Source organism: Protopterus annectens, chromosome 12.part0 (assembly GCF_019279795.1).
Source record: "Protopterus annectens isolate FY-2018-M chromosome 12.part0, PAN1.0, whole genome shotgun sequence".
Classification (NCBI taxonomy): Eukaryota; Metazoa; Chordata; order Ceratodontiformes; family Protopteridae; genus Protopterus; species Protopterus annectens.
Genome location: NC_056746.1, coordinates 148,814,218 through 148,839,582, shown reverse-complemented (window position 1 = coordinate 148,839,582; position 25,365 = coordinate 148,814,218). Strand labels below are relative to the sequence as shown.

General features: G+C 42.3%; 1 protein-coding gene across 2 annotated transcripts in view; it reads right to left on the bottom strand.

The window, feature by feature from the left end:
- The window catches only part of PDXDC1 (pyridoxal dependent decarboxylase domain containing 1), a 674,140-nt gene that overhangs the window by 487,628 nt on the left and 161,147 nt on the right, over positions 1-25,365 (bottom strand). For both annotated transcript variants that reach the window (XM_044089172.1, XM_044089173.1), the window contains exons 4-5: positions 20,280-20,363; positions 15,211-15,357 (exon numbers count right to left, since the gene is read on the bottom strand). In XM_044089172.1, the coding sequence (XP_043945107.1) occupies positions 15,211-15,357; positions 20,280-20,363 (231 nt within the window). The remainder of the gene's footprint in view (positions 1-15,210; positions 15,358-20,279; positions 20,364-25,365) is intronic.

Here is a 25,365-nt window from a genome sequence, read left to right as displayed (position 1 = left end):
GCAGAGGGGGTAGGAATGTGTACTCTCCTGCTTGTTTATGTACGACATAACAGTGGTGTTGTCCGTCTTTACCAAAGGTTGTCCTGGAAGAATGTGGTCCTTGAAGGCTGTCAGAGCATTTTGTACAGCTAACATTTCTTTTTGATTGATATGCAGGTGCATTTGACTTGGGTTCCATTTGCCCTGAACGCACTTCCCTGCTAAGTGAGCCCCCCATGCATAGTCTGATGCGTCTGTTGTTAGGGTTTGGGCGGCAGGGGGTGGTGTGAAAGGTAGTTCCTTGTTTTGGTGGCAGGCCTCTGCCCACCAAAGAAATTCTAGGCGTAGGCAAGGTATGATAGGAATCATTGCTTCCAGATCCTGAGAATGTTGACACCATAGGCTTTTTAGATACCATTGTAGTTTCCTCATGTGCAGTCTTGCATATGGAATTAGAAGAATGCAGGAGGCCATGAACCCCAAGGCTTGCAGTATTTGTCTTGCAGATAGCAGGGTTTTTGTGGCCACTTGTTTGAAGTAGGCTGTCAAATGAATTTGTTTCTCTGGCGTGAGGTAAGCCATCTGGGAAGTTGTATTCAAGCTTGCTCCCAGGAATATAATTTGTTAACAAGGTACCAGGTGTGATTACTTTTCGTTTATGGTGTACCCCAGACAAGTTAGAACCCTTTGTACAAAGGCCAGATGATTCAAAAGTATGTCCTGGCTTTCTGCCTGAATTAGACAGTCGTCCAGGTATGGGTATATTTGAATATTTCGTCTGCAAAATGCAATAACTGGAGCTAGGCACTTTGTGAATACCCTGGGCGCAGTAGATAAGCCAAAGGTCAGTGCAGAGAACTGATAGTGCGTGTAGTCTGCTTTAAAGTTTAGGTATCTTCTACAAGATTCCCTGATTGGGATGTGCAGGTATGCTTCTTTTAAATCTAGTGTTGCCAACTAGGCATCTTTGCCTAGCATAGGAAGTAATTGGTGAAGAGTCAGCATCTTGAATTTTGGAATTTCCAAAAAGGTGTTTAGAGTAGACAGGTCCAGGACAGGATGCCATGAATTGTCTTTTCTGGGTACCAGGTAAAGTCTCAAGTAGAAACCTTGTCCCTTTTCCTCTTCCGGTACCAGTTGAATAGCCCCCATGCTTAAGAGAGAAAGTACTTGTTTTTGGGCCTCTGCCCACTGATTTGGGGGTAGGTCCAGCCACCCGCTTGGTGTTGGCAACGTGTGGAAGTGAAATCTGTATCCCTGGGACACTATATTTAAGACCCACTTGTTCTGGGTAATGAGTTCCCAATTCTTTGCGTGAACAGCAATCTTTCCCCCCAAAGGGGCAGTCAGTTGATAAGTGCTTGGAAATCTTAAACGGAAGTCATTGAGACAGTTTACCATAGGGGGGAGTCTTATTACTCCCAGATTTGGAAGTGGAGGCCCTCCATTGCTTAGTCCTGTGTGTCCCCTGGGACTGAAACCTGGGGCTTTTGCTGTGTCTGTGTTTGGCTTGAGAAGACCTGGAAGGGGCTGGAAAGGACCAATTCTTAGAGGGCCAGTGCCTACTAAATCTAGGAGACTGAACTTGTAAAAAACCTTTAACAGTTTGCATAGATTTAGCTTTATCTTCCATCTTTTTAAGAACTTCCTCAGCCTTGTTACTAAACAGGCGGTTCTGATTTAAGGGAGCATCCAACAATTTAGCTTTAACATCATCAGGCAAAGATTGTTCTTTTAACCAGGCATGCCTTCTGAGCACAGACCCAGTAACAGCAGCCCTGCAAGAGGCCTCTAATTAATCAAAACCACATAGCAAAGTATGCTTTCCAACTTGTTCAGCAGAATGCATTAAATCCTGTAATTCTTTATTTTCCACACAGTCAGGAATCAACATAATTTTCTGTTTAAGCAATCCAATAACATGTTGCTGATGCTTTAACATATGAAACTGGCAGTTTAAAGCCCTAATGGCCAAGGTTTCAGAAGTGTAAACCTTCTTACCCTATCTATTCAGCTACCTGGAGTCTCTATCAGAAGGGGTAGGATTTTTAGCAGTAGAAGCCTTAATGCCCTTGGGCCCCTGTGAAACAGTCTCTGGATCCGCAATAGGATTTTTAAAAAGGAACTTGTGTGACTCGGGGACCCTGTAGTATCAGTCAGGTTTTCGGGAGCAGAAGGCAAGGAATCAGGGGCCAAACTAGATTCCGAAAAAGCATCATCAACAATGTCTTAGTACAGGAGGAATTGCTAAAGGCCTATGCTGAGGTAGGAGTAAGAATTCCCTAAGCCTCTTTTTTGAATCTGAAAAATCCTGGCTTTCCCAGTGAAATGCTATGCAAGGTTTCCCCAAAAGAAAAATCCACTGGAGGGGAAGCAGAGGGAATGGAGTCCTATGCATCAGAATTCTCATAATTACATAAGGGCAAATCCAGATCATCAGAAGAAGCAGAAAAAACAGACTCTCAAACAACTTCTGTCCTAGGCCTCTTAGAAAGGGGGGGTTGGCTACCCCTGATTAGAGTTATTAAATCTTCAGCCATTCTTATCATTTGTTTTTTAGGCAAAGAGGCCTGAGCATGTGGTTTTTTAGGCATGGTTCGAATTTTAGGCCTAAGTGAAGAAGGAGGCGTCAGTTTAATATGAAAGTCCTTAGGTCTGAATACACCCTCAGAAGCTGGTGCTTGCACAGCAGTTCCGGATCCATCCAAGGTAGAGACATCCGCGGGTTCCATAGTTGAAGCATCTTACAGCATACCGGACTCCTAATGGGTCTCAGTAGAGGCCTGTGAATCAGAAGTAGCGGGTATCAGGGGCTGCAAAAGCGCCTCACTGAGTACCGGCGAACTGGCGACTGGTTTAGGAGAAGCGTCATCGGCAGTTTTGGACCTCGGCGGCCTGTCTCTGTCTTTTATCTTTGCGTTTTCTTGGAATCCCGGTAGTCGGATGGCTAACCGACGACATTTCTGGATAATTAAACCGAGAGTCAAAATATTTAGAGGCGAAAATATACAGACGAAGGATAGTGCGCTGATTAAATACAGCACAAAACTGACAGCACGGTACATTGTTATCAGGGCCTAGGCAAGGAATACAGTACGAATTTAAATCTTTATGAGGTATTTGCTTTCCACAAGTAATGCAATTATTAACTTTTACTGACATCGGTAAGGAGCAAGAAAAAGTTTCCCCAACAGGGTACTTAGCTTTAGTTGAAGACTTCGGTTCTGAAACTCGAAAACGAAAATTTCAGGAGTCAGCTGACCGGCACTTGCGAACTGCTTCTGCTTCGGGCACCGCACGGCAAGAAAGACTGATGTAATGGCATCGGCTGCATGTTTTATACCCCTGACGACCTGACGTTATGGAAGAAGGGACAGCAACTGACGCAGGACCCAAGACTTTGTTAATCAGGCCGACTGAGGGCTACCTGCAAGCAGATGACCCAGATGTAATGACTTCAACAGTGAAACACGAAGAACATCACCATCCCTACGGTGAAGCATGGTGGTGGCAGTATCATGCTTTGGGGCTGCTTTTCTTCAGCTGGAACTGAGGCTTTATTCAAGGTGGAGGGAATTATGAACAGTTCCAAACACCAGTCACTTTTGGCCCAAAACCTTCAGGCATCTGCTAGAAAGCTGAACATGAAGAGGAATTTCACCCTTCAACATGACAATGACCTCAAGCATACATCCAAATCTACAAAAGAATGGCTTCACCAAATGAAAAAAAAGAAGTTATGTAATCACCCTAACGTTCCATGTGAGTTGTTGATTTCGCCTTCATTCTTACTGATAGGTTTCGGAGTCGATCCTTGGCTCTGACTCGGCCAGATGCAAAAGCTCAAGGTCTTCAACCGGCTCGTGGCCTGCTCCTTATCCTATGATGCACTGGTGCTTCCCTCAGATCTTGTTTGCTGCCAACTAAAGTCATGAATCAATTTCCAAAATAATGACAACTTAGAATGTACTAGATGCTAATTAAATATAGACATGACTAGCCTTCAATTCTTGGTCCCCAAGAAGCCTGGATGGGGGTTGGAGGGTGGGACGTAAGAATGAAGGCAAGATGAACAACTCACATGGAATGTTATTGTGAGTACATAACTTCTTTATGTGAAGTTGTTCTATCTTGCCTTCATTCTTACTGATGGGTTAGCATCCTAAGCACCCTTAATCTCGGATGGCTCACGGGAGTATATTCTTCAGGACAGTGGAACCAAAGGAGGCCCTATCTACCTTGTACTAAGCGATAAAAGTATGAGGCCTCGACCAAGTGGCTGCTGCACAAACAGTGTCTACTGGTAGTCTGGCAGTAAAAGCTAAAGAAGTGGAGACCGCCCTAGTTGAGTGGGCCTTTACTTTGTCTTGAAGTGGAGTATTCACTGAGCTATAAGTAAAGGAAATACAATCTGATAACCATTTTGACAATGTGGTTTTTACAACGGGAGTATCTTTCCTGGAGTCTGAGAAGGAAACAAAGAGCTGGTCTGTTTTTCTAAAACACTTGGTCTGTCTAGATAGACTCGAAGCTGCCTGTGAACTTCAAGCTTGTGCAGCATTTATTCTGTCTTACTGCCATACTTAGGGAAGAAAACAGGCAACTCTATAGATTGATTGAGTTTTGTTTCACAACACACTTTCGGTAAAAAAAGAGGGATTTGTTCTAAGAGACACTCTGCCATTATGAAATATCATGTATGGGGTTTAATGGACATGGCCTGTAGTTGTGAAACCCTCCTAGCAGAGGTAATGGCAAGTAATGGCAACTAAGAAAATGGTTTTCCATGTACGGTACTTCAGTTCACATGAAGAGGCTGGTTCAAAAGGAGGTTGGATGATTCTTGAAAGGACAAAATTCAGATTCCTTCCATGGGGTAAATAGGAGGAAGTAAATGAATAGTGCCTTTGAGAAACTCCTTGGATAGTCTACGAGACATGATACTAGATCCCGTATCACCAAGGTGAAAATTCAAGATTGCAGCCAATTGAACTCGTATGGTACTGACGGCTGTCCCCTCATTGAAGAGCTTAGTCAAAAATTCCAGTATAGAAGATATTGGGGCCAGGTAAGGATCAATATGGTCATCAATATGGTTTTGTAGTGCCCATATTGAGAATCTTTTCCATTTGCTGTGATATAATTTTCTAGTAGATGATTTATGAGAGGATGTCAGAATATGCTGAGCTGCAGCTGAAAGATTCTGAAGCCTGGCTATGTTGGGAATTGGAGCAGTCAAGCTGTCAATTTGAGGGACTGAAGAGAGGGGATGAAGACCCCTGATGAGTGAGTCAGGAGGTCTGGAACTAGGTCCAGGATCCAAGGCTCTACCAATAGATAAGGCCAAAGAAAGGGAAACCAAATCTGACCAGGGCAGTAGGGGGCTATAATAATTAAGGTCCTTCCCAGAGTACTGGCTTTCTGTAAAATCTGGGGTACCAGAGGAAATGGAGGAAAAGCATAAAGGAGCCCTGGGGGCCAATCGTGTACAAGTGCATCCCTTGGGGCATCCCCCGAATTAGGGCAAAGCAACTGCTGCATTTCGTGTTTGTGGATGTGGCAAAGGGATTGCAGCAAGGCTGGCCCCATTTGCGGAATATCCCTTCCGCTATTTCTTTTTTCAGGGACCACTCGTAAGGCGATAGAATCCCCCTGCTCAGTTTGTCCGCTATCTCATTGGACTTTCCGTGGTTTTGCGTTGCTAAGAGAAAGAGCTGGGTGGAGTTTGCCCACTGCTATACTCTCAAGGCCTCTCGACACAGGGGGTAAGATCTGGTTCCTCCTTATTTGTTTATGTACCAGACTACCAACATGTTGTTTGTCTGGATTGCAACAGTCCCCAGAGGAAGAGAGTCTTGAAAGGACTGCAACTCTACCGCTCTCATCTCTAGGACATTGATATGCAAGTGCACCTCGTGTTCTTTCCATGTGCCTTCAGCTGTTCTTTCCTGATAATGCCCCCCCCCCCCAACCAGGGAAGAGTCCGTGGTCACTATGGCAATAAGAGTGGGTAGAACAAAGGGACAGCCTATCGTTACACGAAGAGATGTCAACCACCACCGAAGGGCCTTCTTACATGAGTTCGTGGTTATGATCTGATGTGACACTGGAAGTTTTTGAAAGGACCATTGCATGAAAAGGAGCCATTTCTGTATCCGCATATGCATCTGACCTAGTGGAATTGCAATTAAAGCTGCCGCCATTGTGCCCAACAATTTGAGAACCATGGAAGCTGGGGCTTTTTCTTTTGAGAGAAGAGTTAGCACCTGTTGTCGAAGAACACCAACCCTTTCTGGTGGAAGTCTTAAGGTCATGGAAGTGGTGTCCAGATCTGCTCCTATAAAGATGGTACGTTGCGATGGCAATAAGACATACTTTTCTAAATTTATGGTAATCCCCAGCTTACAGTACAGATTCATAGTCGTGTCCCTTGCTTGAATGAGTTGATGCCTGGTGGTGGTGGTCAGGAGCCAGCCGTCTGGGTATGGAAACACCTGGAATCCTAAGCATCTCAGATGAGCCACGACTACTGCCATACATTTGGTGAACATTCTGGGGGCTGTAGTGAGACCAAAGGGCACAGCTCGAAACAGGTAATGACTGGTTCCCAGCTGAAAGCACAGATGATCCCTGGATGGTCTGTCCATTTTTATGTGGTAGCACGCATCCTGGAGATCTAACGAGCACATCCAATTTTCTCTCCCTAGACTGGGAAGTATCAAATGTAGAGTGACCATCCAGAACTTTGTCTTTTTCACCGACTTATTCAGTCTGCTGAGATCCAGAATGGGCCTCCAGTCTCCTGTTTTCTTTGGTACTAAAAAGAACCTTGAGTAAGTTCCGAATCCTATCTGGTCTGCTGGGACTGGTTGGATGACTCTTTTTTTCCAGCAACCTTTAGATTTCTATGGATGCTTGTTGCCTGCGACTGGGTAGAACGTCTGGGATTTCTCTTAATTGAGGGAGGAAGGGTGGAAAAGGGAATACAATAACTTCTGGATATGATATTTTGCACCCGGCTGTCATTTGTTATTTTGAGCCAGGCTTCTGGGTACAAAGATAAGCGTCCCCCAACTGCCTCCAGAGATGGACAGGCGGGCCTCCTTTCAGGAATGCTGATGGGGCTTTTCCAAAGAACTGTTCTCTGTCGCCCTGATTCTGTGGACCCCCTCTGCTGTACGGATGGCGTCTTCCATTATTGCCCCCTCCTCTGCATCTGGAGGGGGTTCACCGTGTGTCCTGAAAGGTTCCTTGGGTTTTACGGAACCACATCTTTCCTCCCTTTTGACCTTTGGGATAAGGTCTGGAAGGTGTGGAAAAACAGATTCCGATGGCAGACAGAGTCTTTCCCTCTTGCTCACACCTGATAAGCATTTCTTTCACTTTGGGTCTAAAAAGGGATGAGCCATCGAAGGGGCTGTTGATAAAAGATGACTTAAAGGGCTCTACAAAAGAACATAAGTGCATCCAGGAGTATCTCCTAAGAGCAATTCCTGTACCCGCTTGCCCTGCTCGTTCTATCAGCTGCATATGAAACCATACTCATCGACGAGTTAACTAAGGAATTAAGGGTGGAGAGCTGGGAGGATACCTTGCCCAAGACCCTCGCAGCTACTGAACCCTGTAGAGCATCTCCTAGCTCTTTCAGGAGATCTCTTTGCAATCTAGTAAAATGCGTAAGATAATTCAGCAACCTAAAGGCACAGGTCGCTGAAGTAAACATGCACTTTCCATATCTGTCCATAATCCTCAAATCTTTAGTGGATGGACCGATGTTGAAGTTTCAGATAACTCTTTCTTGGTGGCCGCCGCTACCACCATGGCATCAATGGGGACTCCTTTAGTAAGAAATGCCTTGTCCTGGGGTGAGGTGATAAACTTATTAGGCCTCCTAGGGACAGGTTCCACCGTATCTGGAGACTCCCTGTACCTGAACCCTGTAGAGCATCTCCTAGCTGTTTCAGGAGATCTCTTTGCAACCTAGTAAAATGCGTAAGATAATTCAGCAACCTAAGGGCAAAGGTCGCTGAAGTAAACATGTGCTTTCCATATCTGTCCATGGTCCTCAAATCTTTATTAGGTGGAAGGACCGATGTTGAAGTTTCAGATAACTCCTTCTTGGTGGCCGCCACCACCACCATGGCATCAATGGGGACTCCTTTAGTAAGAAATGCCTTGTCCTGGGATGAGGTGATAAACTTATTAGGCCTCCTAGGGACAGGTTCCACCGTATCTGGAGACTCCCACATCTTTCGGAAACTCAGGTCCATAAGTTCATCGAAAGGCCGGGATACCCAAGTGGTGGAGGGCTGAGACCTGAAAGCCTTCAGGTAGACTGACTCATCATCAGTAGGGTTGATGGGCTGCCAGTCACCCCTCTGTTTAAGGATCTCCAAGATATCTGTGAAAGATATATCTTCAGAGGGTGACCATGGAGACCCTTCTGACTCATCTAAGTCAGTGTCAGAAGTGAGGGATTCCTAAGGGGAGTCCAAATGCTTCCTCTTGCATAGCCTCTTCCTAGGTACCTCCTCAGTGGGGGCTTCTGGTGAGGTCTCGGAAGAGCAGGGTTTGCCCGATGGGGCATCCTGAGGCTCTGAGTCTCTACACTTTTGTGGAATCTGAGATGCAGAGGTAGACACCGGTGCTGCGAGGGGAGGAGCTGCTGGTCCTGATGATGATGTGGATGTCTGTGGGGGCAATAGTCTCCTTATGGCATCGAAGGCCCCCCGGCACGAAGAAACCCCTGGATCAGAAGAAACAGGGTATTTCCTCGGCACCAAAATGGTGGGCTCCAAAGCAGAGGTAGGAGCAGAGCTCACCCATGCTGAGGCCCCGATAGGCAAAGTTGGAAATGAAAGATTGGTTCGACTATCTTCCCCGGACCCAAATGGCGAGTGTTGGGCCCTAGACTCCTCTTTTGGCACCGAAGAAATCTGAGCAGTTGGAGCCGAAAGACCTGGAACAGCCTCGGCACCAACGGCTCCACAATCAGCTTCCAGCACTCTGGCTCCGAAGTCTCGAGTTGGATCGGAGGAGGAACAGAAGTAGAGGGGGGGTTTTGGTCAGTTTCAAAGTCACAACGGTCAACCCTAACAAGAGCTTGGCAAACGCCGGTGTCTGCAGAAGCCTCTGCATCACATGATCCACATCCATGTCTGAAAGGCTTCTTGAGGACCGAGAAGATGGGATGGAAGAAGCCACAGATTGTAAAAATGGTGATTTCAATGTAGGAGATACCTGCTCCAATATTGGAGACCGGCTCCTAACAGTAATGACCGTCGGCTCTGAAATCATTGGAGCCAAGGTTGAAGGTTTTTCAACTTTGGATTGACTGGAGGACGAGGACCTTTTCGGGTCCGACAATCCAGTGGATGACTTGGAAGATTTCAAAGGCTTGTCAGGCGCTGTATTATCCTTGTCTAGGGCTTCCTGAAAAGAAGGTTTAAGAAGAACCCCTTGCAATCAGTTTGCTTTTTCTCTCATGTAGCATCTGAGAGCTAAACGAGTGACATATCGAGAAATCCTCTTGGAGATGTATTTCACCCAGGCAATACACACAATCTGTGTGTCCATCGGTGATTGCCATTTTCTGCCCACATTTAGGGCACTTTTTAAACCCAGATTTGGACTGTTTTGGCTCTCTGCTGTCCTGCTGAGACATTTTTCCAGAACAAAAAAAACACTTTCACAAAGTTTCACACCAAAAATGCTACAGCACTACCTAACACACTACATATATATAAATATTATGAATTTCACTCAAAAAAGAAAAGGGAAAAGCCTTATAATCAAACAGGCTATTTTAAGACACCAGTGAGAGTCTAAATATCTCTAAATCTATAAATATGAAGAGAAAGGGAGATAACCAAGGCCTACAAACAGGCCATGAAGGAAAAAGATAAACGCAGAAGCACAAACACTTTAAACAGTGACACAAGGCTTAAGAAAGAACTCTTATAAAGAAGTACCATCAACTCTTACAAAAAAGTCTCTCTATATATATATTCCTTTTATATCCACTGTATATACATATATATATATATATATATATATATATATATATATATATATATATATATATATATGGGTCTACTTCAGAACAACAAAACCTCACAACACTGGAGACCAAAACAATGAAACCCCACAACACCGAAAACCACTATACACTTACACATGCATACTCACCCACAGTGGAACACCAAAAGCGCTAAATCAAAATCCTGTAACATCAGGATTTTGAATTTCGCGCTTTTCTGTGTTCTGCAGTTTATATACACACACAGATATATACATATATATATATACACATATACACACACACATATATATATATATATATATATATATACATACATACAAGTATGTATGTGTGTGCATATTATATATATATATATATATATATATATATATATATATATATATATATATATATAAAAAACACACACACAGACAGATATACACACATTGATTCCCAGGTGTACTTCCATAAAAAAAGACAGATTTGGAAAGTTGCAGTCTTATAACTATATATTCTGCTATTTTTGTTACAGCTTATATAATAGTGTGGAAGGTCTGTTATGTTTTACTCCTTTTTCAGAAATTTCAATTTTTATGTTGCTCCATTTGTTTCTGGATAATGTGAATACTAATTTTATTTCTTAAAAATCAAGTATGTTCAGCAACCTAGTTCATAAATGAACAAAACTGGCTTCAATAAATAGGACAGGATCCTAAAACACTAACAAGAATGCTACATATATGCTTTGTGGACTTTAGAAATTAAATTCTCATGGTTAGCCTGCCTTGTAGTAATTCTTAAGTGTTGTGATATTTGGAAGCAGTCACTATTTGTCAGTCTTTAACAAACTCAACAACTCTGCAGTACAAAGAACCCTGAAGGCATCCTTATTCTGCCACTGCACTACATGGATGTGCACAGGTCTATCAAATAAACTTTCAAATAGATGTAACCGAGTTGAACATCTCCTGTAGTGTACATAATTGAACTGTAGTTAAGCTTGCTTCTTGATAACAGGGTATCTGCATAATACTAATTTAATGAAGCGTGCTCAACTCAAAATCTAATCAAATTCCCTGGATTGCCAAACAATGCCAAGCAAGCTGTGTCTAATGCTTTGAAAACAGTTTCAGAAGTTGTCCAATAAATCGGTTTCCTCAGTATGTGGAGCAGCATCTGTTCCGGCTCCTGCACATAAATGCATTCAGAATCTCCCTGTATGCATTAAGGTACATTCTGTGCAAACACCTCAAGTAATGCAAGACACTGCTTACAACTTTTTATAATACCAGACTACTGCAACCACCACCACCCACCACTACAACCACCACCCACCACTACCTACCATTACTACCTACCACCCCACCCACCACTACAACCACTACCACCACCCATTACTACCTACCACCACCACCCACCACTACTTACCACCACCACCCACCGCCACAACCAACACCACTACTCAGTTTTGTGACTCAGAGAAAATAAGTCTTTAAATCTTATTAACATCTTGTTTCAAACTTTGGAGATGTTTTACAGAATGGTATAAAAAGTGTAAGGCAAAATGGTCTAACACTGCGAGTGTATCGGGGCCCAATATGTCATATTGCAAGGGCCCATAAACAGGCATTTTCTAGATCTAAACTGCAAGATGACTTGTGAATGTGCCAGTTTAAGCACACTTTGTAATATTTTCTTGTCAACTTCCACTCAGGCAATATATTACATCATCCCACTCATATCTGTCCTCTCTTTATACTCCTTTCAAATGTCTTTTGTTATACTAATCCATTCTCCATTATCCCTCCCCCCATGTGCCTCTCCTCCGCAATAACCCTTTCATAACCTCTTTCTGTATTCCTTTAAATCTACTATTATTTCATCTAAACACATTATGCTCAAATTTGCTGTTGTGGTTTTGTACTCGTCTTCTACTGCTTCTGCATCCGAAGGCTAAACCCGAAAATGGTGCCACACATCCACTACTAAAGTTGAACATTTAACCATACTTGTCTAATCTCCATGACTGAAGGTATTTAACTTTCATGGAGAAAGAACGCTGTGTGTGGGTACTCATTATAACAGCAGATGTCTGAAAACTAGTAGCACTGCTGCCAGAAGTGAACACGAATGGGATGCAGCTGCAAGCAGATGTCAGTCTTTAGGCCTTATCTGTAAGAAGCTAGCCATCACAAGGGAAAGGTATGCTTACCTTCTTAAACCATGGCCGTAAGCAGGAAGCCTTTCTGTAAAACCAGGCACAACACACACACACGCACAAACACCATTTTATGTTCTTTTTTGCCACTAACCATTGTTCAGTGAATGGAATAGGGGAGCAAATGTTCTTTTGGCATGTGAGTGGAGACTATGAAAGAATGAAGTGACTTGTAGGCAGCACTAGAAAAAACTACAAACCTGGCTATCCCACATTTCTGTGAATCAATGTTACTTGAATCACATCTTGGTCTCATTCCATCAAAGGTATTTTTTTCCAAAAGTGCAGTGCTCAGTTCCCAATAATGTACCACATTAAAAAGACAAAACAGCTGTATCAGTAACATAAATTGCGGGTAAGAAGACAAGTAGTTTAGTTTCATTTGTTAAATGGGTAAGTGAGCTAGTCCACAGATCCTTTTCAGTCACAATCTAGACCACAAGATAGCAAACCAATACTTAATGTGAAAATGAACCACTAAAATATAATCCATGAAATAACCTCATAGTCACTATGCCAATGTGACACTTAATGGTGGAAAAATCTAACACTGATGATCAGGTAGAGGAAATGCCCTTATAATCACTCTGCCAAGAGGACACTGACAATCAAGCACAATGTCAAACACTGACCTACAAACATATCAGTGGGCTTCAGGTTACTGACTACATGGGTGTCACTAGTCCCATAAATGTTAGTGCTACAGCAACAACGTAATTGTTTGCTCTCTACTTCTGGTCCAACATCAGCATTATGATTACTAAGGTCTTCACCTACTGGTTCTGTAAGAACATGATGTTATACATGAATATGGTAATACAGTATTCATCTTTTAATCAAATGACCCAGCCTGTCACATTTTAAGCCATTTAAGTGTTTTTGTTTTTTCAAACTGAGTCGCACATCTACGCATTATTCCAGCATGAGAAAAAGGTTACGATGCCAAGTTACAACGCCTGCATGTAAACAGACACCACAGTATCCATTATGTTGGTTTAGTAGTTGTGCACTTACACTGCGCCATATGACCTCTTAGCAATAAACTGCAACTTCCTACACCTTCTGATTCAATTACTGAAATATGCCACAATCCTACAACAATACAGACTGATGTACCTTGCTCCGAACAACACAGCTGGTAAAATTCATAGAGGCAGCATGAGTTTAGACAGAAAATCAAAATTTTATACCATATAAAATCAGTTATGAAAAATAAAGGGCCTGGGCGTAGTAACGAGAGAAGATGCAGAGGTGGTTTCACTTACTACCACATATTTTCCAGGTATGACCACCATACAGATACTTTTCCACAAAATACCCAGAAACATCAAGAATGTTGACCAGTAACGAGTGGTGTGCCTCAGGGCTCTGTCCTGGGGCCCCTCCTGTTTGGCATATACTTCTCAGAAGTACAGGCAAGCACGGAAGGGCTGTGGCTGACTAAGTTTGCGGACGACTGCAAACCGGGTGCTATAACAGAGTCTCTGGCAGACATGGAGATCCTCCAGAGGGGCCTAAATGAGACTGATGCATGGTGCCAAAGCCATGGTCTCAAGCTAAATGCAAAAAAATGCGTAGTAATCCCCTTTGGAAAAAACAGAGTACCCGCAAACTACAACATAGGAGGTAATCCCCTGAAATCTGAAGAAGAAATAAGGGATCTAGGGACCCAAGTAGATAGTCAGCTTTCCTTTGATAACCATGTTGCCAAAGTGGTTAGAAAATCCTTCTATGTGACCCATCTGATCACGAAAGGGTTCGCATCAAGATCTAAGGATGTAATGGTGCCCCTCTACTCTTCCCTCATCAGACCCATTATTGAGTACACTGCACCAATTGGAATGTACCTGGCTGGACATCTCCAGCAGCTGGAGAGACCACAGAGGTACCTAACCAAGAGGATTACTGGCCTCAAACAGTTGCCCTATGCAGCACGATTGAAAAAGCTAAGACTGTTCTCTGTTGCATACCGCTTTCTCAGAGGCGATCTCTGTCTAACGTACAGAGCTATGTCCAACCCAGAATTGTTGAACATGCTCCATCTTAGCAAAACCAAATCTACTTGAGCTACATGCTCTAGGGATATAAACCTCAACACAACAATGAATAGAACATGCTGGAGGGACAGATTCCCTTCATGGAGACTTCCTTTACTATGGAACAGGGTCCCGATCTACATAAGACAGAGCCCCTCACTATCACTCTTCAAGAGGAACCTTGATGAGTGGATGGGTAACAGAAAGTTCACACCGGGGATCACACCAACAGCACTACTAGATAGGGGCCAAGGGTACTAGCTGCTAGTACAAGGGTCTAGGGAACTACTAAAGGGGTGGTGAATACCGCACAACGTGGCTGGGCTAATATATGCCTTCGGGCAGAGAGCCTAGTACCAACCTATGAACCTATTGAATTGCACAGCGTATGAAAGAAATGACTATGAAGCTCAAAATCTCAAGCTTCTAAGCGCAAAGCTTGAGAACTACAATGTACCCAGTTTCTAGTTCCAAAATAGCTGGGAACTTTACCAAGAAGATCAAGCATCAGGTTATTCTAAGACGATGATGAACTCATAGTACTGCTAGTAAAATGTAACCACCTGCAGCATCAAAGTGGAGAGCCCATGCTCAGTAATGCATCAGATGACCCACAAGTGCATACTGAATGAACCAAGACATGCAAATATTGTCAACAGAATCTCTGAAAGAATACACTCGCCTTCCCAAGTGAAATAAATTGGCATTTTTAAGTTTAAATCTTAACACTATTTTTAACATATCCTGAAAGACAAAATGTTAAACATACTGTAAAATGTCATGACAAATTGTTCTACCAAGCATTACAAGTCAAGTACTGCATTTTTTACATAAATGCAAAGCATAATATCAAAGTGTACAGTGTACGCAATCTATTCTAGCAACAAAAACAAAAATGTGGATATACATTGAGATCCTCTGCCAAGTGAAGAAAAAAGAATTAGTGATGTGCATACCTGAAAAGACGGCAAAGCCAGAGCGTAGTGTCAGAGAGGATTCTGGTAGTCATCCTTCTAAGTCTTTCCTTCTCCAAGACTGAAATGTAAGCTGCTAAACTATGCCCAAGTAAAGCTATGTGACCTTGTTCTCCAACATGCTGGATTCTGCAAATTATATACAGAAGCAAATATATTAAATATAATAATTATCAACAGAAGGTAGATGTGCATGTATTTATATCTAACTGTATTACATATGTATAATATAGTCTGATAGCATAATTGGAATTAACTAAGTGCTTAGAAGCAGTGGGATCAAATAAAGCTATAGGTACTGGGTCAGGTTTGGCAGTAGTGTAAAAAAAAATAAAAGTCTGAGGAACTTTTTCACATTCTGTCTGTCTTTTTACACACACACACACACACACACACACACACACACACACACACACACACACACACACACACACACACACACACACACACACACGCACACACACACGCACACACATGCACACACATGCACACACACGTGCGCACACACACGCTGAAACCTCAGTGAAGTCCTTTTGTATCACTATTGCAGTATTCATTACAGAAGGGATTTCCTGCCCTGGGAAGCCCGTCTTTCAGCCAGTATAAATAAGCTTAAAAGAGATCTTGTGTGTGTCATATGTCACACTCATGCTCTCCGCACAGAACATAGGGCATAAATATGGTTTCAGCAGAACCTGCTTTGGCCCTAGAAACCATATCCAACTTATAATGCTTAGCAAAGGTATGCAATGAAGACCAACTTGCAGCTTTAAGGCTGAAATTGGTGTCCAACTCCTTGAAGAAGGCACCAGAAGAGGCAACAGCCCTGATGGATGAGCACTAACAGAAGCAGACACAGACTTGCCATGAAAAGAATAACAGAAGGAAATCACCTCAGATATCCAGGAGGAGATGGTTTGCTTAGAGGGAGAAGCATGAGAAACAAGGAGTCTAAATTGCCAACATCTTGAAACTGAGCACCAGAAGTAATGTGCTGAAAAATGAAAAATCCAAGATTGGTCTCCAGGAGCCCTCCCTACTGGGGACCAGGAACATTCGAGAAGAGAAACCACTGCCTTCTTCAGAGGGAGGAACTAGTTGAAGAATGTCCTGATCCAAAAGATCCTGTAGAATTGGAGGTAACAGAGATAAATGGTTTGAAGGAGGTTGAGGAATGCCTGCAAAAGGGGGAAGAGACTTCCTTGACTTTCTTTAACCCTTTTTGATAACTGAGAGAACCCACTGGTTCATGGTGATCTGCTGCCATACTGGAAAGAGTTTTTTGGGGAGAAAAGGCATTTGGTAGAGGGGAAGGGAAGGAATAGTGATACAGGAAGCAGGTTTGCCAGGAAAGGAGGGATTTGACTTTTAGGATCCTGTCCTGGTTTTTCTGGAAATCTACCTTGAGAAGGCCACTTATCCTTTGGGTGCTGTCGTTGTTGCTTCCTAAAAAAAGTACCTACTTTAGAGGGATAATTCCCCTGTTACTTTGGGACAGAGGAAAGGAAGATCTGTTTCAGGTCTTGCAATCACCTTACCCTTGTCATATAAAACTTTAAATAAATCTGTAGCTGAAGAATCCTACAAATTCTGTGTGTCAAAAGGGGACTCCCCATCAGCTTGGCTTTAACATCTGCAGGAAGGGACTGGAGCCTAAGCCAAGAGTACATGTGAATTACTGACCCAGACACAGTCACCCTTGAAGAAGCATCATAGCTGCACTTGATAGAGTGCCTGGCTACTTGAGATGTAAAATTAAGCAAGGATAAGGCCATGGATTTACTGTTAGAATCGGGCACAGCACCAAAGCTATCCTCAAATTTAGACAGCAGAGGTAACACATAGCTCGTCATGCGCATCTGATAGTTAATGGCTCTAAAAGCCAAAATAAAATTACATACCTTCATGCCAAATCTGGCCATGGCTCTGCTATCATTATCAACAGGCAGACTTTTGGGGAAGTGAGCAATTTAGTAAGTCTGTCTGCAGAAAGAGAAATAACAGAAAGATCAGAGAAAGAGTCTTATAAAGGAATTTCTGATAATCAGAAACCTTATAAAATCTTTCAGAAGCAGGAGGCTGAGAATCAAGATGTTGAAAGGCTGACAAAAAGTATCCAATAGTGCTTCCAGCACAGGAGGAATAGCAGAAGGCTTGGGAAACTATCTGAAGTAAATCATAACACCGCTGTTGAATATACCTGGAACTCTCCCACTGGAAGTGTTGCATCATTAGACTATCCCCAAATGTAAATCAGATAAAAGGTACCACCTCCAAAAAGCTCTTCTGCAGGGAAACAACATACTCCTCATCAGAAGCCACAGCTAAGGGAGGATGAATCTGAAAAGAATATGCCAGAGATTCTTTTTATGCAGAATAGAGGTCCTCATCTTCCAAAAAACAATTCCTATGCCTTTTTAAAGGAGCAGAAGAAAACAAGAAGTTATGTACTCATCATAACGTTCGATGTATGTAGTCCACCTCGCCTCACATTCTTACCCGTGGGTTCGGAGCCGAATATCGGCACCGACTCGGCCAAACTTTTCTAGCTCGAAGTCTTTCTATTGGTTGGGCTAAGATGGTATCCCATGCTGCATTGCTCTATATCCCCAGATCTAGTTTGCTGCGAACACCAACAGTCTTACTCCATGCATAACAACACCCAAGGAAAGGAAGAACAAACCAAGAGTGAAGGGAGCTCTGAAAACCAGTCCTAACCTCCAGATCCTCCAGGAAGGGGGAAGGTGGGTGGTAAGTAAGAATGTGAAGTGAGACGGACTACATTCATCGAACATTATGGTGAGTACATAACTTCTTGATGTTATGTAGTCCAATCTCGCCTACATTCTTACCCATGGGACAGCATCCCCAGCACCTAAATCCTGGGAGGCTCAGTGGAAAATACTCCTGAGCACTGTGGAACCAAAGGAATACCCTGCCCCTAGATACCACGTCCAACTTGTAATGAGTAACAAAAGTGTGAGGAGATGCCCAAGTAGCCGCAACACAAATATCATCCATAGACAATCTGGCCTCTCAGGCTGCAGATGTAGATACAGACCGATTAGTGTGAGCCTTGACCGTGAACGGTAGATCTTTACACCCTGAAGAATAAATGAAAGAGATGCAACTGGATATCCACCTGGACAGAGTGATTGTGGAGACAGGAGACCCAATTCTGTTTTCCGAAAAGGAAACAAACAACTGATCAGATTTTCTGAGATCTTTGGTTCTGTGCAATAAAAATGTAATTGTCTGTGTACATCCAATTGATGAAATTTAAATTCTGCCTTGTTTGAGAACTGGGGAAAAAACACTGGCAACTCAATAGATTGATTAAGATTAGTGATAGACACCACTTTGGGAAGAAAGGAAGGGTTCAGTCTGAGAGAAACCCTATCCTTATGAAAAATCAAGTATGGGGGTTTTATAGAAAGAGCTTGAATCTCTGAAATGCGTCTGGCTGATGTGATGGCTACTAAAAAGACGGTCTTCCAGGTCAAGAATTTTTCACAAATAACACCAAACTAGGAATAGCTATTAAAATAACTTTTGTTTGTAATAAATTCTCTCAAGAAGAACAAAAAAGGTACTTAGCCACAGCCAAGAGTGAGACCACGTCCGAGCTACACAAGCGGCAAACGAGATCTGGGGATATAGAGCAATGCAGCATGGGATACCATCTTAGCCCAGCCAATAGAAAGACTTCGAGCTAGAAAGGTTTGGCTGAGTCGGAGCCGATATTCGGCTCCAAACCCACGGGTAAGAATGTAGGCGAGATTGGACTACATAACATCAGGGTCCCAACAGTAGAAAGCACCTGAAAATTCTGAGGGAGCTTTAGAGACAGGAATGCTTTAAAGAGTCAGTGTGTCAAGTCCTGCCATTTCTTTTGAGGGTCTCTTACCACAGGAGAAACATGCCTAGTCTTTTGTTTCTCTTCAGTGGGAATGTCAGCCCGCATAAATCTCAAACCATTATAGCTCTGATGTGCCTCAATTAGGGAACAGGACACTTCCTCACATACCAGGATATGAGGAGCTCTTCTGAAATAACCAATCTTGGTTTCTCCTTCTTGTCAGCAACAGATGTCAGATCAGTCCCAGTGGACATGCAAGTGGCCTGTCCCATATCGGCCTCTGAGAGAGTCACAATAGCAGGAGCTGGCATCAGAATCAGATGGTCTGAAGTTTCATCATTAGACACAGCAGAGATGTCCTGTTGGGGGCTGGACAGCTGTGGTTTCCATTTTAAATTTCTTGGACTTTTTCTTTTGCAGAGGACGGATGTCACACTGGGAAGAGTCAGCCAACATAGTCACCTTGGCAAAAAGGTTATAACTCTGGTTTTCCAAGTGAACAAATAAAGAGGACAAATGGTTAAGTAAGGTCTTATGGATGAATGATTAACAAATCAAACATTCTCTATGGCTATGCTCCACTTCCAAACAAAACAAACACTTATCATGATGGTCTTTATGGGGATTCTTTCTCCCAGAATCACATTTCCATTTTCTTGATGACATGTACTTAAAAATACAGTAAACTAAACAAAAAGGAAGGGTCCCCAAAGGGGTACTTATGAGCTCCAAATGGCCAGGTAATAAGCTCAGACATGAGACCAACAGACCAAAGAATACTGTATTTTGACTGGCAGCAAAGACATTCTGAGGTTTTACCATACCATTATGTAGTTCCAATGTTGGCCTTAGATCATACGTTTTGAGATATGACATGTAGAAGGGCCCAGGCTTTGATATACTGGACAGACATAAGGCTAAAATTGGTAGAATATCCCTTTTATAAGGAATACTGTAACAGTGATCTTGGAAGGACATCTATAAAGCTGATTTTTTTTAAATTGTTTATGTAGTTTTTCTTTCAATATAGTACACCTTAAATTTTATTTTATAAAGTTTTTTAGAATTTTAGTTCACATTCTCTTCATTTATACGTTTTTTTTTTTCACATTCCATTATAAAGTGTTCTGGTTAAACCAAATGTCAATCTAAATTTTGCCAAGACAAAAAATTTTAAACCAGCTAGACTTACCTTTGACATGTTGGGTCACCACCGTCCTCCTCGCCTTGCATGAGATTTTGTACGATCTGCAGAATGCTTCCCATGTCTTGTCCACTGCAAAATAAATGCACTCTGTAAGTGTGTGTGTGTGTGTGTGTGTGTGTGTGTGTGTGTGTGTGTGTGTGTCTGTGAATAATTAAAGAAATTATAATCTATCACATGTACTTTTAAATCCATATCTCAGTTTCATTTTCAAGACACAATTTTAAAGAGGGCTTGCCTCAGGTGTAAAATGTTACTTGTACATAATAAAATAATGAGACCGGATTTTTTTTTCCCCTCAGTACTAGTCGGATAACTGATTTCCTAGTGTGTAATCTGTGAACCTATAACAGCTTTCTCTATATTGCCAAAAGCTTTTCTGAAATCTTCAATCACATCCTTACTTCTAGTGTGTACAATTACAATATCATGATGTATATCACACCAAAACAGAATTTTGATTTTATATGCATAATGTCATCATTCATATTTTGGCTAGATATTCTCTCTTGTATAAACATATCTAACTTCATATTTCTATATAATTATAAAGCTATAGATCCATTTCCTTTTCACTGGCACAGGTACAGTCATATTTTATCTTACATAATGCTGACCTGCCTCTTCTTCCATTACAACCCATTTGTGCGCCATTTTTGTTTGGGTACCTGTAGACTCTCCTATGATTTGACAGCAACAGCACAATTACTGTAACAAGTTCTTCATCTAAAGCCTTGAAGACATCTTATGGCATTCCACTAGAACTCATGAAAAATTAACACTTTGTCCAGATTTACAAGAACTTGTGTATTTGTCTTGGAAATCTCTCTTCTAAGCTACAGTTGGCTCAGCTACAAGGCTGTCAGAACTGCACACTTGAGGCAGCAATAATATACAGCAGACCACAGTCCAGCTATGACAGAAGGACACCTTTACCTATGACAGACCAGTATACGTTATGTTGCCTGCTGATGGGCTCCATCCAAACTCCCCTTCCTGATCAGACACTGGTATGGTTCCAGTACCAAGGAAATTAAGGTAAAAGCAGCTATATGATCAGCCCTAGACAGTAGCTCATAGTCAGCTGGAGGGTATGTAAACTGAGGAAAAAAGCAATGAATTACATTTGAATGAATTACAGTATGGGATGGTCAACTGAAGGTTAAACTTTTCAGCTGGAGATATCAACCCATCCGTTTCCAGACCATTACTTCTGTTAACGAACAAGTACATTTTATACAACTGCCTCTATAGTTTATAAAAGACAGAGTACATCATGCATTGTATTTCACTCATTTAAATGGCACAAAAAACCCAAGGGCATATTAAAGCAGTTGATATTCAAATAACTAGTTTTCATCTTTCTTCCCATCCAGCTACAAGAGCTACAATGGATAATATAACCTTAACAAACACAATTCACACTCAACCACTGATGATTAATGAATACAGCCAACAGAAAAAATATATATTTTAAAGAAGTATTTTGACAAACTAGTTTGACCTTGCAATTATATAACACTAAAAATTGTACTATAATGCATGAATTAGCAGGATAAGTTACATACTAATGCTAAAATACATTTAAAAGGACAACTGATCTTGGGGAATTGAAACAGAAGTGAACAAAAAATGAAGGACTTAGCAAAGAAACATATTGCATGGTGGAAAGTATGTTGGAGAAGCACTATACTGTACTTTTAGAGCACTACTTGATACAGACTAGTTGGTGACATACTATGGATATGGGCACTTTATAAAAAAAAATGTAACGTATATGAAAGTTATGTACTTACCATAATGTAAAATACAAGTTGTCTGATTTTCATCCGGTTCAGATGTATTACTGATCTAATGAGGGCAGAGTACAGTGGGACTATAATTTCCTTGGGTCTGGATGCTATACCTTTACTTATAAGTTGTGCCACACAGAAGGGACTTCCTCACCACTGTGAGCACACGGCAGTCAATGTTCAGGTTACTATTCATCTGTGTACCTAGAACTCACACCTGTGAATCTGCTCTTAGTGGTGTGCTACTGATGTTGTAATTTGCATGGGTGTTTGACTTCCCAAAGGGTATAATAATGCATGTTTTCACATTTAGTTTTAGGGCATGGTTCTGGCACCAATCAGTTGTCTCATCTAGACCCTCCTGAAGGATGTCTACATCACTGGTGGAAACAATGACTGCCCCGCCCAGATTGCAGTCTTCGGCAAACCTTGTCTTTCAGAGGTCTTCCACATTTGCCTTGACTTCAGAGAAGTATATTCTGAACAGAAGTGGTCCCAGCACTGAGCCCTGTGGAACATCACTAGTAACAGCCCCCTTAATGGATATGGAGTCACCCACTTTAACCACGTGTCCTGTCAGTCAGCCAACTGTTTATCCATATGGTGATGTAGGGATTTATGCCCAGTTTTGTGACTTTATTTATAATTCCCAAATAGGGAACCATTTCAAATCCCTTTGCTAGGTTGAGGAAGGTGGTATGTACCACTCCTCATCCATGGCCTTCGTGATTTTCTCAAAAAACTGCACCAGATTCAGCAGGCTATTACTAGTGATGTCCCCACTGACAAAGCTGAATTGGGTCAGGTCCAGTATTTGGAGGTTTCCTACGTCCTTATTTATCAGGTCCATGATTATTTGTTCCATGGCTTTATGGTTCAGTGGGAATAAGACTAGTCAAACTTAAGGGTCTGCAATTTCCTGGGTCAGCAGATGGTCCCCCTTGATGCGGACGGATGACTGTTGCTGTTCTCCACTCTATCTGGACATAGCCAGTCCAGCGGATGTGGTTAAATACACATCCTAATGGGCCTGATAAGTCGTGATTTAAGCTGTTCAAGAGGCAACATGGCATATCATTAGGCCCTTTTGAAGCCTTGTTTTCAGCTTTAGAGAGCGCTGTGGCAACCTGCTTCTTGATGATGATTGGCAGTGAAGTAGTGGATTGTATTTCTTGGGGGAGAACTTAAACTAAATTTATCTGCCAGTAGATTTGCTATATCTTTTGGATGAGTATAGGTGATGCCATCTACAATGAGTTCTGCAAATTGTCAGGTGTTGCCCTTAAGATTACAGACATAACTGAAAAATGTCTTATGGTTGTACTTGGCTTTGGAGGCTATTTTTACCTAAAAGTCTGCTTTCAGAGACTTGACTAGTACCCTGAAGAACTTGTTTAGACTAATAAGAGACATCTGCTCTGTTGTGCACATCCTTCTTACTTCGACAGGATATACCTTTGTTTGCTGGACAATGTATTAACACCAGGGGTCCACAAGGGGGGCTTGTGTTTACAGTTTGACCTGGGTTTATTTCGGTCTGGTAATGCAGTTTCCATGCAGTTGTTTACATGGTCATACAGGATTTTTTCTGTAAACCTCTGCATAGGTTTCTGTGTTTTCTGGATTTGGGGAGAATGGAAACTAGTTATGTCATCCTTTAATAAGGGGTAATTTACCTTGGAGAAGTTCTTAAATTTGGGGGGGGGGTGCTGCTGGGAAAACAGAGTTCCTGTCCATTAAATCTAGACCCTTTTACTTGCCCAGGGAGCTGAATAGGGTCAGTGTAACAGTAGTGTATATCTCATCTAGTGGTAATACCACTGAGGCTCTAAATAAACTATGCAATCACACAGATGAGCTGCAGAGCAAACATCCTGACTTTGCGCATGTGGCAGCTAGTGACTTAATAAAGCAGATCTGAAAGAAGTACTCCCAAACTGCCATCACTATATGGCCATTCCTACAAGGGGTGATATCTTGGACAAGATGTGCATAAACTTAAAGAAAGCAAGCTTATAAGGCAGTGCAACTTCCACAAATGGAAACTCTGACCATTATACCATCTTCTATCACCAACTTAAAAACTTGCACTGGTTAGAGAGAAACCCACAAAGAAACACATCAAGGTATGGCCGAGGGGGTTATGGAGGCCCTCCAAGACTTGAAAGAACCAACTGGGATATGTTCAAGGAGGCACCCACAGTAAATCAGCATCTGAACATTGAGTACAATGAGGTAGTGATGGCATACACTTCAAACTGTGTTGATGGGGTAACAAATACCAACAGTATGACTATTAGAGCTAACCAGAAGCCATGGCTCACCCCTAAGGAATATGAGCTTCTGAAGGAGAGAGACACAGCTTACAGGGCTAAGGACAAAGCAGGCCTAAGTGTAGCAAGAGGTAATCTGAGGAGGGGTACAAAGGAGGCTAAGAGGGAGTATGGCAGAATGGTACAGAGCCACTTTGAAGACATGAAGGATGCAAGGAGACTATGGCAAGGCATACAGGAAATCACTGACTACAAAATCAGATCAGCACAGTGTGAGGACAGCATTGAATTCCTTGACAGTTTGAACATCTTCTTTGGCAGATTTGAGGAAACAACAGGTTGGCACTAAAGCTACCCACTGATGAGAAGGACACAGTACTCAGCCTCCACAGAGAGGAGGCAAGAAAAGAGCTAAAGGACAGTGAACCCCATGAAGGCTGCTGGCCCAGACAACATACTGACAAGCTGTTAAAAGGCTGTTCTGATCAAATATGCACAGTGCTCAAGGAAATATTTAACACCTCTCTTGCCATGGCAAAAATACCCTCATGCTTCAACAAAATTAACATTATCCCACTACCTAAGAAAACCACTCCCTCCAGCCCTAACGACTACAGACAAGTCACTCTGACATCCACTGTTATGAAATGTTTTGAGCGGCTGATCAAAAAGCATCTTTCATCATGCCTACCTCCTGATTTTGACCCTCTGCAGTTTGCATGCTGATGCCATATCAGTAGCACTACACATCTCCCTTGAGCATTTAGACAGCAAAGACAACTATGTGAGGATGCTGTTCATAAACTTCAGCTCTGCTTTTAATACAGTGGTACCAATGCAGCTGATAGAAAAACTGGCATATTTAGGAATCAGTAAACATCTCTGTAACTGGATCCTGGACGTCCTGATTGAGAGACCACAAAGGGTGTGTTCAGGTAAGAACACATCAAAGTGTATCACGATAAACACCTGGGTTCCACAGGGGATGTGTTCTTAGCCCACTGTTAT